The following is a 21,488-nucleotide window of genomic DNA, read 5'->3' as shown; positions in this document are numbered from 1 at the left end:
TATTAATTTTTTTGTAGATGTTTATTATTATGTGGTTTTGTTAAGAACTTTTATTCAAGATTTCTTAAAATTTCTTACAATTTAATCACCTACAGAATTGACAGTCTATTCTAGTCTATTGAAAATAATGGCCTTAATGTGGAATTGAAAGGTTCTTTGGATGTTAAAGGTTCTCCATGGGACCATCAATGGCAATTAAAGGGATAGTTCATGTTAGTAGATGCAAACAAAAAGAAACGTATATATTTCAGCTTTATACAAGCTAAACGTGTTATTGCTTTGGTATGGAAAAATACCCAAATGCCTATTCTTGGACAACGGATAAAGGAAATATATGATAATCTTGCTCTTGAAAAATTTCAATATGTAATCAGAGGTAAAGCAGAGACTTTAAAAAAAAAGTATGTCCTCTTTTAGGTTGCTTTATAAATGGATAGACAAAAATTGGATGTCTTTGGAAAGATGACTGAAATTTAAAATTCAATGTATCAATGTTTATTATTATTATTATTATTATTATTATTATTATTATTATATACACACATGCACATTGGTCAATTTATATGTATTTTTTTAAATAAAGTATTGTATTTTATTTTATAATTTATTTCAAATTTAACTTTTGTTTTGTTAGGAAAACAGAATATATTTTTGTTTATTTTTGTCTATTTTTCTTTACATTAAACAATTGTATGTGTATTGCTTAAAGTGATATATTAACCAAACTTCTCTAAGTGTGATACGCCTTGCATACTAATGAAGCATTTTTGCAGAAATAAATGAAGCTGATGGAAAATCAAAAGCCTGAATGTCCAAAATTAACATCCTGTTAGCACAGTAGGTTGAAGCTGTGAACAATTTTTAACTTTAAAAGGGTGGTCCACAATGTAATTTTAAGGCTTGGTTGTGTTTAGAAGATGCAAAGCAATGTGCGCTCATGTTTTATTTGAAGGAAATCATATTATTTTTTCATAAATATCACTTTGATTATACACAGCTACTCAGCTAACATGAAAACGACTGATATATTTCCTAGTTCCTCTGCCACCCAAAAGTGACTCTGATTGGTCATCGTCATAATGTGCTGCGATTCGCAGAGCAGCTCCATGTCACGCCCGTACAAGTCAGTCAACCTCCTGCCTGCTCTCTAAAATAAAATCTGACAAATGTCTGTAAAAAGTGAAAATGGGGTGCGGATTCTATAAGAGACAATGCTTTTATGTGTGTCTATGTGTGTGTGAATGTGTGAACTTTCTGTAGACGTGAGTAACATGTGCGCGGGACTTTCTTTTTCTTTTTCTCTGATGCTCGGATTAAGTTATTTTCTTTAATATATCATGACAGAAGAATAAAGTACAAGATATGGGATGCAACCTGTGTGAGTCTTAATTTATTTTTCTGCTGCTACATGAGTTAGGTGAGCTATGCTTTTTTTTTAACTCAACGCGTTACACAACGTCTTTCACATATATCCGAAATATGCCTGTGTAAGTAATATGAATCATCCACATATCTTTTGCGACTTCATTTTCTGAGACGTAAAACGCATGGAAAAGCAGCCTAAAGAGAATCAATGCAGTCACGCACACACATAGAGAGACGCTGCATGTGCTGGTGAAATGTGTGTGTGTTTACAGCAGTTTGACTGATAAATATGAATTTGAAGCTAAATTGTTTGCGGTGCACAACAGCATTTCCCATTGTTTACATCGTTGCTACAGCATACCGTTAAAGCTAGACACTGTACACGTCATGATCAATTTTAACAAATTAAAACACTTACAGGTTGTAGTTCACAGCTTCTGCTTTGAGGAGATTTTAACCGAATCCAGCACTGAACTGGGAGAGATTCTGGAAGCTGTTTTGTCAGATCATGCTTGCTATATATTTTATCATTCTCTGGAACATAATTAATATTGAACTGTAAGCACTTTCTGTCTTTGTGTCGTGTCCTTTGGAAGCTCAAATACAGAAACAGGCGAAGCTCTGTGGAAACAGCAGTGTTTGGACACATTTTAGCTCTCTCTCTTCTGTAAAGTTACAGCGCCTCTGTCCACGGCCATTAGCTGCGCAGTGTGTGTGCGCGGTAAAAGTACCTTTGTAATCTCACAAGAGCGGAAGTATTTTTTGTAGTCCCTAAAATTCGTTCATTGTAGGCTTTGCTAAGCTAACTCTGTAAAAACCAAGGTCTCCCTTTGCATTGAACTTTGAGCTTTTTACACTCAGAGATGTTGTTTATGTTCACACAGCTACATTGCACACTAACTAAAGTTCAAAATATGATATCGTAGTGGACCACCCCTTTAGCTGAACAATGAAACTTTAATGTTGTGTGGAGAATTCGTAGCAGCAGAGGAAGTATATTTGAGTGTGGCCTCCGGAGGACTGGAGAATGATGGACAAGTGACAAATTCCACTAAACTCCACCAGTTAATATCAGCTGAGTATAAAAACTGGAGTCAGGAAATGTAAAGTTTGTTGCACACCTCCTTAATGTAATTCCTGAGTTGCATTAAGGATACTAGAATTCTGTTCATCGAATCATTTATTTGTATCCAATAAATTACTAATATTTTTGACATTGAAGAAAACCCTCTCCTGACCTTTTTTATTGAACATACATGGAATTGAATATATATTCCATATAAGAGTTTAACAAATGTTGGGGTGGGATGGCACATTCTAAAATATTATATAAGTTAATATTCTATATTGTTTGCTGGATTTTTTGATATAATTAAAATCAGTAAAAATCAAAGTAAAAAAAAGGGATAGTTCATTCAAAAATCTAAATGCTTATTATTTTCTTACCCTTTCTGAATGTTCTCATCTGTTCGAAGTTTCTTTATTCAACTGAACACTAATTAATATATTTTTAAGTAAGCTGAAAAGCTCTGACCACTGATTTCCTATAGTGAGAAAAACAATGTCTTCAGGTTTCTTCAAAATATCTTCTTTTGTGTTACATAGAAGAAATAATGTCTAACAGCTTTGGAACTGGAGGGTGAGTAATTGATCTTCGGTTTTGGGTGAACTATCCCTCTAAAAAGCAAGGGCAGAGTATACACAGGAATCAAATTTAAGTAAAATTCAATACCTTTAAGACCTTTTTTTTTTAAAACTCTTTCCATACATTTTAAGACCTTATAAGCACTTTAGGTTTCAACCAAAAACACTGGTGAGATGTTAACTCTAAATATTAATGTAAGAAACTAGTCCAAAACTAAAAAATTATTCATATACTGAATATAAATCTAGCTAATTCAGCAGCTTGGCGCCTATGGAACTGCAGAAATAATGGTGTTGCCTTGGTTACTGCAGTAAACAAAGCAGCATGCTGAAAATCTGGCAGGATTTTATTGATTTTATTACCTACACAGCATCCTGATATTCGCAGATTTAATTCAGGCAAACTTTAGCATACAACCATACATTGCTTAATTAAAAATTATATAAAAAGTTATACCTTGCAAAATAGCATTTAAGACTTGTTAATACTTTTTAAGGGCCTTAAATTTCTCTACATTTTTTAATCAACTTTTAATTCTTTTTTAGGAGGGTGAGGATGAGTCAAAGAGTGTTTAGCTGCTTTGGGAACATGACTGAAATTACAGTACATTGGGAAAGAAATACAGATTCACATTTTTAAAAGTGCAATAAGGCTCGCCAAAAGTCAACTAAGCTTATTACAAACAAGAATAACATTAGGAGTGCTTTTACATAATAGAGGAATTGGTTTGCTGTTTCTTCATGTTTTTATCACATGCTTTTTACTGACAATCCTATAATAAAATACTATCATATCCTAAGAATAAGAATAATCTTAATCGTAGGTATTTTACCAATACCTTTCAAGTAAAGTGTGTAGTGCATTGGGCATTTTAAATGTTTTATTTTTGTAATCAAATAGGTGACACTAGTTGTACAGAAACATGCTTGAAAAAATAAAATAAAATAAAATTTAAATAAAAAAATAAAGCCCTATTCCTAATTTCTTAAATGAAAAAAATATTTAACCCTTATTCACTGAACCACAAATATAATGCATTCTATAGTGGTCAACTCCTAAAATGTAAAAAAAAAAGATTACGTCTAATAATCAATCTCTCGTAATCAAACACGTTTTGAGGGCTGTGAACAAGACACAATCTGTAAGTAAATTATGCACTCTTTCTGAACTTTTTCTTTATGGCCACACAAATGCGAATCCAGCCCGTTCATATAATTCATTCTAGAGCGCGGTTTCAATATTCAGCATGCATTTGTGACATTTGAAAGTTTGATTGCTTTGTCCTACTCGAGTGACAATTCAAAATGACATGCATCTTCCATCAAGGCACTGAAATACAGTGTCATTTAGAGTTCATGGATCTGAAATACATCCAGTTGGTGGTTGTTGCATGTGGATTATTGTGTTAGTGTGTGTTGGTCTACTCACTGGCAGAAAGGCAGAAACTGCAGTAAGGTTTCCTTTGTAGGCTGGGCAGTGAATTCAGGCAGTGTCTGGATCAGTTTATTCATCACCATTCGCAGGTAAGACTGCAGCTGCTTCCTCCTCTCCTCCACAAACTTGGCATCCTGCAAATTCACAGACATATACACAAAATTCAGATTTGCTGACTGGATAAATAAAAACTTTGTCATTGTTTACTTCTCTATAATGTGTCATTTTAGCCCTAGTAAATAAGAAATGTGCTTCAATAAATTAAATGTGCACTTACAGTGTCTTTCAAATATTTAAAAGTACAGTATCTTCTTATATGATATTTAATCCACAGATATAAATTGTCAAGACTGTCATATGTAAAAATTTAAATTTCTTGCACAGACAAAGCATTTTTCTTCATAAGTCACAACGGTTTCATAAGGAGTTATAAAATAAAACTAATTTTAAAAAAAATATTAAAAATTAAAAATACAAATATAAAAGTAAAGCTGAAAAAAAAACGAAAAATTAGTTTTGTGTAATAACAATGGAATGACACAAGAAGAAAGTACTGAACTACTGAAATGCATTTAATACTTTTTTGGTGATTGCAACTTAAAGACAACTCTAATATAGAGAATTAAGTGACATGAATTGCTCAGGTGTGAATTTTTGCAGCGAATGTAAAAAAAATTGATGGTTCTGTGGATCAAATCTGATCCTTATTCTTTATTTTTTATTGGCTTCAAGTAAGTAGATTGGCTGAATCATTCTACAGCTTGACTTTCTTTCTCTGAAACATTTTTCTTGGCTGTATTTTGAATCATATTCTTGAAGAATTGTCTTGCTAAAATGTTTCATCCTCATCACCCTGCTAATGTAGTTGTTGGACTGAATAAGCAAATATTAATTCACAGCAAGGAAGGTCAGAGTGTTGCTGAAGAGCTACAGAGAAAGGTCACACTTTATTTTGATGGTCCGTTTGTTGAATTTAAGTTACATTTCATCTACATGTCAACTAATTCTCGTTAGACCAAAAGTAGACTGTTAGGTTGGGATTAGGGTTGGGGTTAGGGATAGTGTAAGTTGACCTGTACTTGCAAGGTTTCTTATAGTCAGTGAAATGTCTGTTTAGCAGCAGTATCAACAGATATTAAGCAGACAGTCAACTAAAGGCCTACTCACACTATGCTATCCGAACCGTGCCCAGGTCTGTTTCCCCGATCGTTTGAGAAGTGTGAGTGGGCTTACTTGGGCTTTGGCGCGGTATGCTTGTACTGTGAGTACAAAACGCGCCAAAGCCTAAAACTGACAGCGAGACGTGACTTTTAAGGCTCGAGTGTATGTGAGTGCGGGCCGTCGGGGGAAACGGGAGGTGGGACAAGCATGCTTTGGCCCGGTTCAAGGCAACTGTACATAGTGAAAGTATGCCCTTATTCTCAAATGGACCATCAAAATAAAGTGTTACCCAGAGAGATTTCAGTTGCTGTCTGGGCTTTCACTGCCTTTCCACACCTTCCTTTCTTCATGTGTTTAATACTTTTCCTTGTGCAATTTCATTTTATTACACATAACTTCATATGCAAACTAATTAGTTTTGTTTTCTTTGCATACATGGATTTCTTGAGTTGTAACCAATATTCACTGAAAAAATATATTTTCTGAGAAAAATTGTGACAAGTTAATGGTGACTTGAATATTACATATATTTAATATATACTTAAATACTATATACTGTATTTATTTTTTATGATTTTAGCTATATGTATAAGGAAAAAAACAAGATTTCAGCTACAAATCTTTAATGTTCTATTAATGAAAATTCTTCTTCTTCTGTACATAAACAGCAAATAGTTTAGTTTCATATTTTTCAAATAATTACCCTTTATAAAAGTATGCTTTACAATGTACACAAAACTACAAGTATATTCACATGGATTAAAAAAGAATTCTTTTATTCAGCTGAATACAAAAAATATATATATTTTGAAGAAAGCTGTAAACCTGTAACTACTGACTTTCAATAATATATATATTTTTGCTACTATGGAAGTCAATAGTTACAGGTTCACAGCTTTCTTCAAAATATCTTCTTTTGTGTTCAACAGAACACAGTAAATAAATCTAGAATAAGGATCACAAGTTGTATGAAACGACCTTTAGAATACTTTTATATCCACATATTTTATAAATAGCAATGGGAGTTATTCTGACTGTTCAGACTGGTAGATTGTACCAAATGTCAGAATGTCTGTTCTAATATTTTACAATCCTTTTTGTAATATATTTATATATACTGTAGCTGTCTATATAAGAGGCCCGCTAAGCCCTGAAAGTGTTCTTTTTAGGGAGGGTTTTCACCACACACTGTAAAGAATGCTGGGTTCCACACAATTTCTTCATGTTGTCCACACACAAATCAATTAAGTTAACTTAATCATTTTAACAAAAATAAGTGGATTGAACACAAAACAATTAAGTTGTCCAAAAAAACAAAAAAAAAAACAAAACAAGAATTGTGTTGTTTCAAATTTTGATTAAGTAGTTAAAACAAGAAGCAAAAGTCATTTTTTGAGTGCAGTGGAAGTGTTGTTATTAACAATCTAACTACAAATAAATAAGCAAAACAAAATATTTGGGTATAAACCAGACTGTGAATTTTGAAAATTATTAAATCTACCTTTTTTTTTTTTAAATTAAGTTTGGCTTTTTGGACTTTACAGCACTGGAATCAATATTCATAAATAAATGGATCCAATCTGTTATTATAGGTAATAAATATCAGAACACTGATATTCTAATGAATGTGTTACAATATGATATGCTGTTTTTACCCTAAGCATAATCATCAAATTTCACATGCCCATTCTAATAGTGTATTGTTTCATTTTTTTGTCATAAAATAACAATAACAGAATAAATATACACATATTTCAAAGTCAAAACACTTAACTACACCCAAAACGTATTTGAAATGAGTTAAAACAACACAATTTTTGAGATTTCCTTGCGACAAGTTAATTGTTTTATCTTTAATCACTTAAATTCATAAAATTAACTCAATATGTGGAACCCTGAATTTTTACAGTGTATGTTTTCCTTTAGTAAAGTTATTAAAATGCAAACTTACAGCACAAATAAAAGCCTGTTTACTTGTACCTTCTTTCCTTTATATATAAAAGCATACAAAGAATAAAAAATGTCTCCCTTTGTGTTCCATCTACCCTTTTAGTTCATCCAATCATGATAATATCTCTCTAAAACCTTTTTCATTGCGGCTTGCATTGACTTTTCAGCATCAAAACCTCAGCATCTCGACTGTACCCAGCCTATCAAGCTGATGGGTAACCAGATCAAAGTCAGCACTGTGGCGGGGGTGACATCAAAAGCAAATGAGAAAGAACAAGGGACAGCGGGAGAAAGATTGAAATGTTATTAATGTCCCCTTGATGGCTGATTAATTGGCCCTGATGCTTCAGTTCTCACATCTGTACGTGTGCGTGTGTGTGACATCAGTTGTTTCTCATGTGCTGAAGGGAAAGCAACTACTCTAAACTCTCTTCTGTCACCCACTTAAACAGAGGCCAGCGGCTCAATCACCCAATAATAATAAAGAGGGTTAAGCAAGTGTGTGAGTGTGTCATCTAAACCACTGTCACCATGCATTTCAGCATTAGTGTGTCGCCAGGGCATGAAGTTTTAATAGTGATCCATCTCCAACAGGCATGAAAAGGCATAAAAGTTGATTATGATATGGGATATGTGGAGGAGATCACTGCTGTCAGATTAGTTTACCCATGAGGGCTGTGCCTGCCAGGGCTAATTTAATGCTGTGGCCCACATCAGCCATCTCAGAACTGGCTTTAAAGGTGAGAACCATGACACCAAGTAGAAATGCTTGCTCTTTGTGCACTTTATTGCAAATATTTGTACATACTATTGTGTGTAAAGTACTTTAAAGGATTTTCTAACTCAAGAGAAACACCCATTGGTGGAAACTGAAATGAATCAGGGACCCTGTTTAGTGTCATATAATGTATCATCTGTATATTAATAGCAAAGTTTTTGTAAATGTTTACGTAAACAAAGTTGCTGAGACTTGTATTTCAGCATGATGGTGTTGTAACATAACTGGTAACATTTATATTGTAACATATATGTTGGAGGTAAACATTCCGTTCAACATTCCATAAAAACGGTCTGGGTTCAATTTCCAGGGCAATTTAGATCACTCGGTGACGAAAAGTCTGGCCTAAAAAAATTCCTGTTGACAAGTAACGAGTTTGGGACACTTCACAGAGCTGTCCTAAACCACTCTCTGCCGACTTCAAAAAAACATGGCAGATAAGATAAGAGGAGACAAACCCATCCTTAGTCAGCTTTTGCTCACAGAAGAAAAAGACATTACTCTGCAATGTTTTTTTATTTAAACAAAGACATTTAGAACCCAAATCTCTTGTTTAATTACACTTAACTTTTGTAATGTGTACCATTCCTCATAGTTTATACAAATTTGTACTTTTAGGCCCTTTTTAGTTTAAATAATGTAAGGACGTGAAAAATTATGTTGATGTACTTTTAAACCCCCCATGTTTGTTACCGATGGGTTTCTGCTGACATTTTACAACACATGATGCATAGAGCAAGATAATAACTCGCATTGCTTTATTCTTTAATTCCCTGCATTAAATGCCTTTCTGCATGCTTTGGGCGGACACTCAAATTTCCATATGAGCAGCCTCGAGACAAAGGAAGGTTTCGCGCTCAAACTTTGCCCTGAACTCATTGGTCAAGAATGCTGAACGGGTCTTCACGTGACCCGCAGGTATAACCAGACTGCTCCCAAACATCTGGGCAGAGAAGATCCGAACAAAGAACCCATCAAAGGTGGTCCCTTTTAGGGGCCAGTGGCTCTTCTAAGCCGCATGGATTTGGAAATTTTACTATGAATAAATACATACAATATATTATGTCAAAATAGTCCTAGTGAATACTCTGAGACTTAATGTCTTAAATAAATGCAAATAGTTGACAAAGAAAAGGTATGTGGATTGGTATGTTAGATCCAAGCATTCAGTGATCATAGCTGTTTAAACAGCAAACAGACAGATCACTCACTGAAAAACAGGTTTTGTAGAAATGTATCAAGAGATTACTCTCTATTTAATTTAATCAGCGCAGACAAGTGTTAATTTTATCAACAAAAATGGCTTGATGCAAATAAAAACTTGACAGGTCTGCTGCAGTAAAATGTGACTAAATGTTTAAAAGATTTTCTAAATGTATTGCTATTCTCTTTAATTGATTTTGAGCTGTTTTAAAAGCATGAGCATTTAAGGTGCATGGTTAAAAACTTGCCTAGAGCACAATCGCTGTTAAAACTAAGCTCACAATCGATTCAAAAGAGAAAAGTGATGAATTTTGAAAATCTCCTAAATTTCTTAAATGTTTTTTCACCACAGCTCTATTAGTTAGGCTAGTTGTTTTTGTTTGTTTCTAAAGGGCACCTATGATGAAAATCAACTTTTGGAAGCTGTTTGAACATAACTTTGTGTAGGAACGGTGTGTCCACTGTAATATTGGAGTGATAGAAACAAAAAAAGTCTCTTTTTTTAATTTCCCAAATCCCATTTATTCTGAGGCCCACCACAACTTGAGGTGATGTACCCACTGAATTAATTGACAGGCACCATGTTTCTATAATAACATGTAAACACATGTCCACAGAACATTTTATTGCAAATAAAGTGAGATTAAAATATGTTACAACTCTGTGATTTTATAATCTTTATGAGTTTAAAATATTTTAAAAACTGAGCATGTTTGTTATAAAGAAAAGAAAATCGCTACACTATGTGATTCTTAACCAATATAATCACCACAGCAGCGTGCTAATATGTGTGTGTGAGTGTGCGTGTGTGTGTGTGTGTGTGTACTGCAAATGGCATTTGCATGTTATTTATCGCTTTAAAAAGACTTGAATAAAATAAATCACAAATACATTAAATAAACTTACTTGGTATTTTTAATTAATGAGTTGTATTTTATCTTCACACGAGTTTGTCTCTATCACTGACTGCTGTTTATCTGATGTAACGCATGATAAGAAGCGGACACACACATGGGAATGGTGGGCAGGAAGAAGCAGCTCATTTGCATTTAAAGCCGCAGGATACAAAAGCAGATACACTGTACTCAGACACCAACATGGGCATATTCTGGAGTCTATAATCAATTATCTGATGGGTATCTTGAGCTATAACTTTACAGAAACATTCTGGAGAAACCAATGGCTTATCTTAAATTTTGTAAAAGAGGTAAAATAGGTGCTCTTTAAGCAATCAAAAGCAAAGTGTTACTTTTTTGTTCTGTTTTTCTAATCCAAAAAAAAAACGTTAATTTTAGAATATTTTATGAACAGGAATTTCCAAAAAAACAGAATGTACTAGAAATGCTAATTTTTTTAATCTCATATTTGATTAATGTAATAAGTCTTTTATATGTTTACACTTTTGTTTTTTTAATTAATGTAACAACTTTTAAACAGCAACTACCTGTAAGTGTATGCCATTTTAAAAAACATCATCTATGAACTGGATGAAACTGGCAGAAATATGCCACTGTTTCTTTGAATATAGATAATGTGATATGACAGAGACAGAAAAAAAAAACTGTCTCAGTCAAAGTTGTCTCTGTTAAAACACATTTCAAGTTTGAGTATGTATTATGTCGCTAATTGGATTCTATCAGGATAACAATATATTAAAACACCTATTCACCAAGGGAGCATTAAGGGCCAAACACCTTGATAAACAAGCAAAGCACATACACACAGACGCACAAGTGCATTACTAACAGCTATTACTTGCAGCTTCAGCTAGACCTTCAGACAATCTGTTAACACAAACACCCGCCCGCAATTCACACAAACAACTCGTGACGAAACCAACAACAAGCACTTCACAATCTCTTAAAAGAATGAGTGTTTCTCTCTGCAAATGATTTCTCAGGCTTCTGTCTTTGGGCCAATTTTTGTTTCTCTGCTTAAACGACAGGCTTCTTTCCAAATTCCTCAAAGCACAGTACTGCCGATCGCCAGTGTCTGACAGCGACAAGCAGTGAAAATCCTTGCCAGACGCTGCCATTTAAGCCAATAAAGACGTGCTGGAGTGCTTCTCCATCTTCACAGGCTATTGTCTGGACCAGCTGGACAAGCTAGAGCCTTGCAGCGAGTTTTGTCTGTGTTCACTTTTGTAAAATCGCATGTTTGGACACGTGTGCAGATTTGAATGAGGGAGAAACTTCACCGAAAATGACAAAGTGTGAGGGTGATTCAAGCCGGTACAGCACAATCCGTCAAACTCTCCCTGAGAATTAAACAGTTATGAGTGAAAGAGGTGATTTATCATGCTGACCGTCCCACTGAAGGCTTCTGTAAAAGTGTTTGGATGTGGCTTTTCAATCTGGAAAATAACCTTATTCATGCTAAAACAAAAAGTCGGATGTATTCACTTTAGTTTATTTATTTAATGTATTCTGTAGAAAATACATAGTTGCTGACTGTAACATGACAAATTCAGTCATCATTTACTCACCCTGGTGTTGTTTCAATGCTGTTTTCAGTACTTTCTATTTCATCCCACAAAAGGAGAAATTTGCAGAAATATCCTACTCATGGTTGTCAATATAAGAGCAACAAATAGAGACCGATATATAAGAGTTTTGTTTTTGTTTCACTTAAAAACCGCTCCTTTAGTACGCCATGAGTCCAAAAAGTTGTAAAATTGGATTTGTTAGTTAAACAATGTGACGCAAAACGTGAAAATTAGGGTTGCGCTGGTCTGAAAATAGCAACAAATCGTGCCATACATGCCTTGCGCCTTATTGCGCCAGGTGTATTATAGGGCTCATAATCTGTAACAGATTTAAAATCACATGAAATGACATATCAGAATAGAAAAGATCAGATTTCATGTGGATTTTGTGCTGTTCACAGTCATTACAAAAAAAAGGTGATAACAAAAACAAATCTGATTCAAACCACATTTGCCTGCAGTGTGAATGTAGCCTATGAAAACCATTTGCTAAATTTTAGATTAGTAAATGAAGATGAATAAAACATTAAACAGAAAAGCTCAGTCAGATGACTTTCAGAATGACAGATACACATGATGATGTTGTATATGTAGTTATGTCGTGTAAATATAATATTTTGTTAGATTTTTTTTATCAACTTGTGTGTCAGTTAGAGTTAATTGTGGAACTTGAACATGGGTTTCATGATCATGAATTTGTGCAAGAAGACTCACAGACAACGACAATATTTTGGTAAATAATACATTACATTTCAGTTAGTTTTGTGCTTAATCCTATCAAAAGTAATCTTTTTTAAAATGCTGAAAAGAAATTTTCAACCCCAAGTTTAAAGTTTCTCACCATTTCTATTCCACTATTGGTTCAGACTTCTGAAGAAAGAAACTTAAACCAAGATTGGAGAGTGAGTAAATCATCTAAGAATTTACATTTTAGAAGAAAATCAATTTAATCAATTTAATGCTGGTCTCTATTACTGCCATGTGCTACAAGAACAACATATTTTTTTTATTACCATGGTCTGAAAAGGAAAATAAGGGCAGTACGACATTAGAATAACACCAGGGTGAGTATATGATGACTCATTTCATTTTTAGGTGAACTATCCCTTTAAGGCATATCTGTGCTAATTAACCAGGTATGATGTGAGAGGTTAATTACAAGCCTTTCACGTGCATTTGCCAGGCAGCTTTATCCAAAATGACTAACAATATATACTGAACATATATATTTTGCCAGGTTTCCTTGAAATTAAACTTTTGACCTTGCGTTTGCAGGAGTCATACTAGGACTGAGCCAAGTTCATAAATAAAGACTTTGAACTGAAATGGCCATATCCCACAGCAATTCACAACAAGTTGTTTATTTAAGAGAATTAATTGTGTACTATTAAACAATCATGTTGATCTACATCGACAGAAAGCAGTGTAGCATCAAAACCCCTTTTTACGCTATTGGTACCTAAAGCTACTGTGCAGTATGTAACATTTAGCACTGTAATGGTTAAGACTGCATGCTTTTTTAACCCATTGATTACACCAGTAAATAGATTGTCCAGTGTGTCACATGATCAAAGGCTAAAATCTAATTTGCTTTCCAGCGATGACAGCTGATTAAGAGAAAGACGCATGTGGCGCTTGTTATAAATGCTGCTTTCAAACAAATACTGTTTGAGACATTTAAATTCACATAGCAAAACATTACATGACCAAATTTACTCTATTCTCCCAGTTATACATCCACTTATATGTATTTTGGAAAAAGTTGATGAATTAACGTGTTATAAATCCAGCAGCTACAATCTCTCCACTGCAGCGCTGCCTAAAATGGCGGTGCCCATCACCCATTATAGATCGAATATGAGGGCGATCACATCGAACATGCATTTTGTGTTGAGAAGCACTTTTTTTTTAATGATTTACTGATGGGTGTGAGCATTTTGCGTGCTGCTTCTGTGCGTTTGCAGTTGAAAAAAGTCAACTCTGAGCAGAAAAAGCAAGTTACATCAGTCCTGTCTTTTCAGTCTCCAATCAAATGAAATCAGAGGCGGGGTTTCCATTGAGGTGACTGCAGTGTTTGTGTTGCCAAGACAACTACGGAGACTTTTGAAAATGAAGGAGAGACTTGTGGTTGCTGTTATTGGGTGATGTATAACTCACAAATCTTGAATTTTACAATGTTATCAAATATTAAAATTATACCAATATCAACAGCAACACTCTTACACAAAACCCAACTGATTCAGTTGATGACTAGCGACATTAAAATTTTACTGCACTTTTTTTTTCACTTGTCAACAAAAAAGGCAGTGAGGTGTACCTCGCGTTTTTAGAATGGAAATGCGAGTTAGGTGTGATCGGCCCCTAATGTGGTCATTATTAAGTTGTTAGCTTTTCTAAGAATACAAAAATCTGATATTTTACAATATAATTATGGCATTTGTCAATAATTGCTAAAATATTTTTTAAAAATTATATATGCTTAAATAATGGAAGTAGTGGTGCTTCATTTCATAAATGACATATTGCTATAGAGTCATTGAAAAAAAAGTTTAAAAAGACACAAAGTTAATTCTAGCTTAGGAACTACTAAATCCTCCTTTACAATAATTTAATGTAATAAAAAACAATGTGCTAACAACTTATTTGGCATTTTAAATACACATATACACATATACCTCATCTTTTCTTTGTGGTAAGACTTATTTGAATTAGTTTTAATCTAACTTCCTAACATTAAAATTCAGACTTATTCAGAATAGATTCAGATAAATACCATCAATTGCTATATCTCAACTCAAAACAATTTAGAAGTAGAAGTAGTGTTATATTAGCATCACAAATACTACTATGTATTGTTTTTAATATTTCGAATTAAATTTGTGTTTGTTTTCCCTTTTATTTTAGATATTTTGTTGCATGCTTTTGTCATTTGTAGTAATTCCTATGTCTCACATTTTCTGCAAAGAAAAAAGCTGTACATGCATCAAGCATGTTGCATATGCATACAAACTCAGGGAGTCATAATTTATTCACTTTGAATAGTGAAAGCAGAAATGGCAAACACTGCATTAATGAGAACAGGGCAGATCCTCCTGGGGCTGTCATCTTTAATGCAAAGATAATGTGGAGTTCAATTAAAGCTGCGCCCAAGAAGCCTGAAGAGACAACAGACTGTCTTCTATTTCTGTGCCTCCATCAACCTTTTGTTTAAGCCAAATGGTGGTGAAATCAATAATGTATGATTCAGGTAGCCGGTACCATAATGACCATGTGTTATGAACCATTAAAAAAACTTTTCAGAGTCTTGCACTCAAGAAAATATGGATACTAATGTCTCAAACCAGGTGTTGTGAAAGGCCAATGATGAGAACAAATGGGTCAGTAAATGTACGAGGACCTGCAGAGAGTCAGTGAATAATTCAGCACACAGCAGAAGGTGGGTCAGATGAGGAAGTCTCAACATACACTCAAGATTTATGCTAGAAAAAGAAACAAATGACCAAAGGAGTAGACTACCCACGAATAAAATTCAAGACAACAACATTGTAACTTTATTAAATGTGACTTTGGACCACAATGTCATTGTTGCCATTTTTATCTCATTTATTTTATGGCAAAAACAAGCTTTACATCAATGTATATGCTTTTTTAGGACAAGATAATATTAGGCAGAGAAACAACTATTTAAAAATCTGTGGGTTAATAAAACATTTTTAAATTTACATAGAAAATTGTCTTTAAAAAGCCCCAAATATGGTTTTTGAAAATGAGCTTCCATGCAGTTTATAACACAGCACTAAGTGACTGTAAACATCCAGCTGAAGTTTAAATCTGAAGGAGCACCGTGTTTAAAACAACTGATTCTTTAACAAAATAGTCAACTCAGAGTCAAATAAACAAAAATAGTGTTGGGTTCGAATCTTTTGCCTGTCGACGTTGAAATGGTACCATATGAATTACAGTTCATATGGACCAGTTTCTTCTTCCTCTGCGTCATAAGGTGTCAGCATAATTAAAAAAGCTGTGTGTTGTAACTTGTCGCTCCACACCGCTTGTAATCACTTATCTATTATAGATCAGCGCTTGTACTATCTCTCAGGTTTAATGTTTATGGGCTATTCACAAACCGTGTCCAAAACCATGTTGAAAACATGACACGTGCTTCTTTCTTTACCGATTTAAATGTGCAATGTACTCGCGATCCTATGCCATTGTGTGCCACTGTGTGAATTAATACTGAATGTGTGTCGTTGTTACTTGGGGTTAAGGTTAAGAATAGAGTAATTTGCTGGTGCTTAACTCCACTGCTTTATTGCATTCCTGCATTGAGCTCTTACATAGTCTCTGCTACTTCCTAGCCGTGGCGGACATTTCTCTCTGTCTTGTGCTGAACCCAGACGACCAATCACAACAGACATGGTCATCTGACTAATCACAGCAGATTAGTCTCATGCAATGACTGAATATCAGCCTTTTGTTAGAGACCCCGCCAACACCAATAAATGACCTTTTATCATTCAAAATAGGGGCTCTTTAAAGCAGTTTAAATGAACCGCTTAATGCATATTACTAATCAGACATCGAGTTCTAATACGTTTACAGTAAGAAAATTTTAGGAAATTTACAAAATGTCTTAAAATAGGATGTTCTTTATTTATTTTTCTAAAGATTTTTGACATAAACATCAAATCTATAGTCATTTTGACCCATTCAATGTGTTTTTGACTAATGCCAACTTACTATTGATGCTGGTTTTGCCAGTTTGTTGTTAAGTCTTGTTATTAAATATTGCTAACTAATGTAAAAAAGTTAGCTCAGTCAGAAATAAAACTTTTGCACCACTCCAAACCTATTAGATTTCCATTTATCTTCAGAACACAAATTACAGTGAGACACTTTAATGAAAGAGAACTTTCTGTTCCTTCATTGAAAGTCCATTTACCAAAACCTCAGATTTTTTGAAACAGCCATTAAGAAATTAAACAATAAATAGATATGAATTGAGCAGTTTAATGAAAGTCTTTTAAAGAGCCATGAGCACTTTATAAAAAAAGCAGATAAAATAATTTTATTTATGTATATGACTATTTATCGGAGGATATGAAGAGTTCTGATGCAAAAAGGAGACCGAGAATAATGCTCATTTCTGGTGTTGCGTTACTTTACTTTAAAGAGCAAGCAAAGGATCTATTATTTGCCATAAAAGTGAAATTGCTGAACCTACACAGAAGCATGATAAAAAAAGCTCATTTTAGATGAAAATTTTAGACGGCATTCAAAGGTTTTTGCATCTGAACTCTTCAGACCTTCCTAGATTTGGTCAAAGAAGCTCTTGGATGCTTGCTTGATCTTTTTTTTTTTATTTTTTTTTTACTTAAAACGGCACGTTTTAACTTCTGCAAGAACAAACAGCAGCATTTCTACTTTTGTGCCAAAGGCGGGCTTGCTATTGCATGCCAGGGGCAATCTGGTTCTATTGTCACTTCTGGGGCTTGATTGGGCATGGTCTATGAGCTTTCTTTGAGTCAAGAGCAAGTTTTTTTTGCACCTTAAGTACGTTATGCCAAAGTGGGCAATCGGAGCTGAACAAAGGCCACACGTTTACAGAGTCAGAAGATACTTAGCGATGCTGCTCATTGTTTTCATATAATTCGACTGGCTGGCTTTAATAAATAATTTTTTGCTCAAAATTTTATTTTATTTATGCTTTTTAATTGCGCTGTGGGACCTTAATCTTTCCTCCAACAACTTTTGATTTTGAAAAGTATGAAAAAATGACTTTTATTGACATTATTAATAGATTGAACTGATTTATTGTCTGCAACCCAGGCTGAAGAAAGCAAAATATGTCTTAGGAGCTAAATTTTTTTTTTTTTTTTTTGAAGTATTTGTTTTCACGGATCCACCAGAGGCTGCTGTGTACGCTTTTTCAGATCTCCAATCAACCAATCCCTCCACCCTCTCCCTTCCCCAAACCCAACCAACAGTGTTTTAAAAAGCACCGATTAACCCACCCACCTACTTAAAAAACTCTGTAGAAAAAGAAAAGCCCCCTTATTTACCACATTTTTAGATTTTACCACATTCTCACCCTGTTATTTACTTGTTCTTTTTATTTTTTAGCTTTTGTGTTAGTCTCGCCTGTTTTTGCAATCGTTCTTCACCGGACTCAATGACCATTGATGGGGTCAACACCATTCTGCATCTCAAGTCCGCTAGCGTACATGTCGAGCTAACGGACAAGCTGGTAACAGCGGAAAAGTTGTCGTGCAAAAAGGAACAGCGTCATACCGCCCCACAGCATTTATTTTAAAGATGAAATGCAACCATAAGTACTTCTGACTGCATATTGCAATTCATAAATAAACGGAAAAGACATGTGAATCAGAGCATATGGAAACTGTTAATTAACAGATTTTTTTTTTGTGTGACTTTTTTGTGTTTAAAGGGGTGGTCCACAATGTAATTTTAAGGCTTGGTTGTGTTTATAAGATGCAAAGCAATGTGTGCTCATGTTTCATTTGAAGGAAATTGCATTATTTTTTCATGAATCTCACTTTGATTATACACAGCTACTCAGCTAACATGAAATAGACAGTCATATTTCCTAGTTCCTCTGAAAGGCCCACACTTAAGTGACTCTGATTGGTCATTGTTATAATGTGCTGCGATTGGCGAATCGGCTCCATGTCACGTCCGTAAAAGCACGCGCTTTTCTGCTGTGTAAACCTCAGTCAACCTCCTGCCTGCTCTCTAAAATAAAATCTGAAAAGTATCTGTAACAAATAAAAATGGGGTGCAGCTCCTTTAATAGCGTTTGCATGTGCGTCTATGTGTGTGTGTGTGTGTGTGTGTGTAAATGTGTGAACTTTCTGTAACAAGCGCATGTGCGCGGGACTTTCTTTTTCTCTGATGCTCTGATTAAGTTATTTTCTGTAATATATCATGGCAGAAGAATAAAGCACAAGATGTGGGATGCTACCTGTTTGAGCCTGGATTTATTTTTCTGCTGCTAGCACTATATTTTTTTTTAATCAACGCGTAACATGACGGCTTTCACGTGTATCTGGAATATGCAGGTGTAAGTAATATGAATCTTCCACATATCTTTTGCGACTTCATTATCTGAGATGTGAAACGCATGGAAAAGCTGCCTGAAGACAATCAGTGCAGCCAGTCGCGCGCGCGCACACACATAAGAGACACGAACGTGCTGGTGGAGTGTGTGTGTGTGTGTGTGTGTGTGTGTGTGTGTGTGTGTGTGTGTGTGTGTGTTTACAGCAGTTTGACTGATAAATATGAGTTTGAGGCAAAATCGTTTGCCCGCAAAGCAGCATTACCCATTGTTTACATCATTGCTACAGCATACCGTTAACACTAGACACTGTACATGTCATGATCAATTTTAACTAATAAAAACACTTACTGGTTGTACCTGACAGCTTCTGCTTTGAGGAGATTTTAACTGAATCCAGCACTGAACTGGGAGAGATTCTGAAGCTGTTTTGTCAAATCATGCTTGCTGTGTATTTTATAATTCTCTAGAACATAATTAATATTGAACTGTAAGCACTTTCTGTCTCTGTGTCGTGTTGTTTGGAAGCTCAAATACAGAAACGGACAAAGCTCTGTGGAAATAGCAGCGTTTAGACACATTTTTAGCTTAATCTAAGCTATAATGTTATAGCGCCTCTGGCCACGGGCCTTACCTGCTCAGTTTGGATGCGCAGTAACAAACTTTTGTGATCTCACAGGGGGCGGAAGTAATTTTTGTAGTCCCCAAAATTCGTTCATTGTAGGCTTTGCTAAGCTAACTATGTAAAACCCAAGGTCTTTCTTTGCATTGAACTTAGAACTTATTACATTCAGAGATGTTGTTTATGTTCACACAGCTACATTACACATTAACTAAAGTTTAAAATATGATGTCATTTAGTGGACCACCCCTTTAATTCATATAGATATATATAATTTTTAGCATTTTTTTTTACATTCTGCAGCATCAAGGTTTTGGGTAAGAAAACTTGCAGATTTAAATATATCTTACAAAATGTATTTTTTACAATGCGAAAATATCAACATTATTGTTCTGAAGAGACTAATGGATATAGAACAACACTGCTGGTGAGTAACTAATGACAATAAAGTAAATAAAAATAATAAAGTAAAGGGTAATTGTAAATTTATAAAGACCTACAGCAAATGCTTTATATTGTTCAACATTTTCTTGAATATAGAGCTTTTTAGCTGACAAACCACTTCAGCATCCTGTACACTAAGAAAGAAAGTATATTCATTTGTGGGCTGTTCAACATCTAAGTGTTCCCTCAAACTGTCTCTGAATCTTTGCTCTCCTTATGGCCTATGGCAACAAAGTACAGTATCATCTCTCTCTACATCTGTGCATCCCAGCTGCAGTGAAGATCACACGGCATGCACTAAACCATGAAAAACACGGAACATTTGCTCATTTGAATCTGGGTAAATGTGGGTCACAGGGACGGTCAGAGGTCTGCGCTTGTTCCCCCTGGAGACAAGCGATGTGATGAACAATATGAGCAAAATGTGAGTGCACAGATATAATCGAGAGAAAGGTTATTCGTTCATAATGTGACGTTAGCAAAGAGCACAGTCAGAGTTCCCAGCTTTGGCCTTATATAGAACTCATTATTCTAATCAGTGATTAATATTCATAGCTAGTGTTAGATTCATTCACTGACCACATTTGCATATACCTCTTTTGAAATTAAAATCCTCATTAACTCTTTACATGTTTAACAGAAAATACTGCAGTTTTATATATACTCACATATGAACATTTTGATGTATATTATATAATAAAAACATGCACTTGTAGCCATTTATTACTATTCAACTAAGTAATTCAATCAATCGCTCATTTACAGTATATCCTCTATAAAAGGCAACAACAACAAAAACCTCAAGCCTGTAACCCTTTCAAACATAGCACTGTTTGTTATGGTGCTATTTCCTGACTTGTATTCATTTTCTTGCACTTGTATTCATGTTTTTTGAGAAGAAACTGAAAGCATTATCTGCCATACAATGAAAATTTAGATTTACCTACTTTATCAAAAATAAAGATACTGAAGGTGTCACTAAAACTGTATTTTTTAAAATGGTACACTTTTATACCAATCAGGTTCACATTTGTACCTTAACAGTACATATTTATACCTAACAAGTACAAATGTGTACCTCATATTACCTTAAAGGTACAAAAGTGTAACCTAAAGGTACAAAAATGATTGGTAACACATTATGTTGATGGTCCATTTGGGTATTAGTAGACTGTCTGCTTAATATCTGTTTATACTGCTGCTATACAGACAATTAACTGACTATAAGAAACTTTGCAAGTACTGTACATGTCAACTTACACTAACCCTAGCCCCAACCTAACAATCTACCAATAATCTAATGAGAATTAGTTGGCATGTAGATGC

The 21,488-nt window shown here is 34.5% G+C and overlaps 1 protein-coding gene across 2 annotated transcripts in view; it reads right to left on the bottom strand.

The window, feature by feature from the left end:
* The window catches only part of snx29 (sorting nexin 29), a 247,162-nt gene that overhangs the window by 18,143 nt on the left and 207,531 nt on the right, over nt 1–21,488 (bottom strand). For both annotated transcript variants that reach the window (XR_012387966.1, XM_688793.10), the window contains exon 20: nt 4,439–4,578. Coding sequence is in view for 1 of the 2 variants with exons in the window: in XM_688793.10 (XP_693885.4) it covers nt 4,439–4,578 (140 nt within the window). In the remaining variant the exon portion in view is untranslated. The remainder of the gene's footprint in view (nt 1–4,438; nt 4,579–21,488) is intronic.

Source organism: Danio rerio, chromosome 12 (assembly GCF_049306965.1).
Source record: "Danio rerio strain Tuebingen ecotype United States chromosome 12, GRCz12tu, whole genome shotgun sequence".
NCBI lineage: Eukaryota > Metazoa > Chordata > Actinopteri > Cypriniformes > Danionidae > Danio > Danio rerio.
The sequence above is the reverse complement of the archived record's forward strand: the minus strand, read 5'-3'. Positions and strand labels throughout refer to the sequence as shown.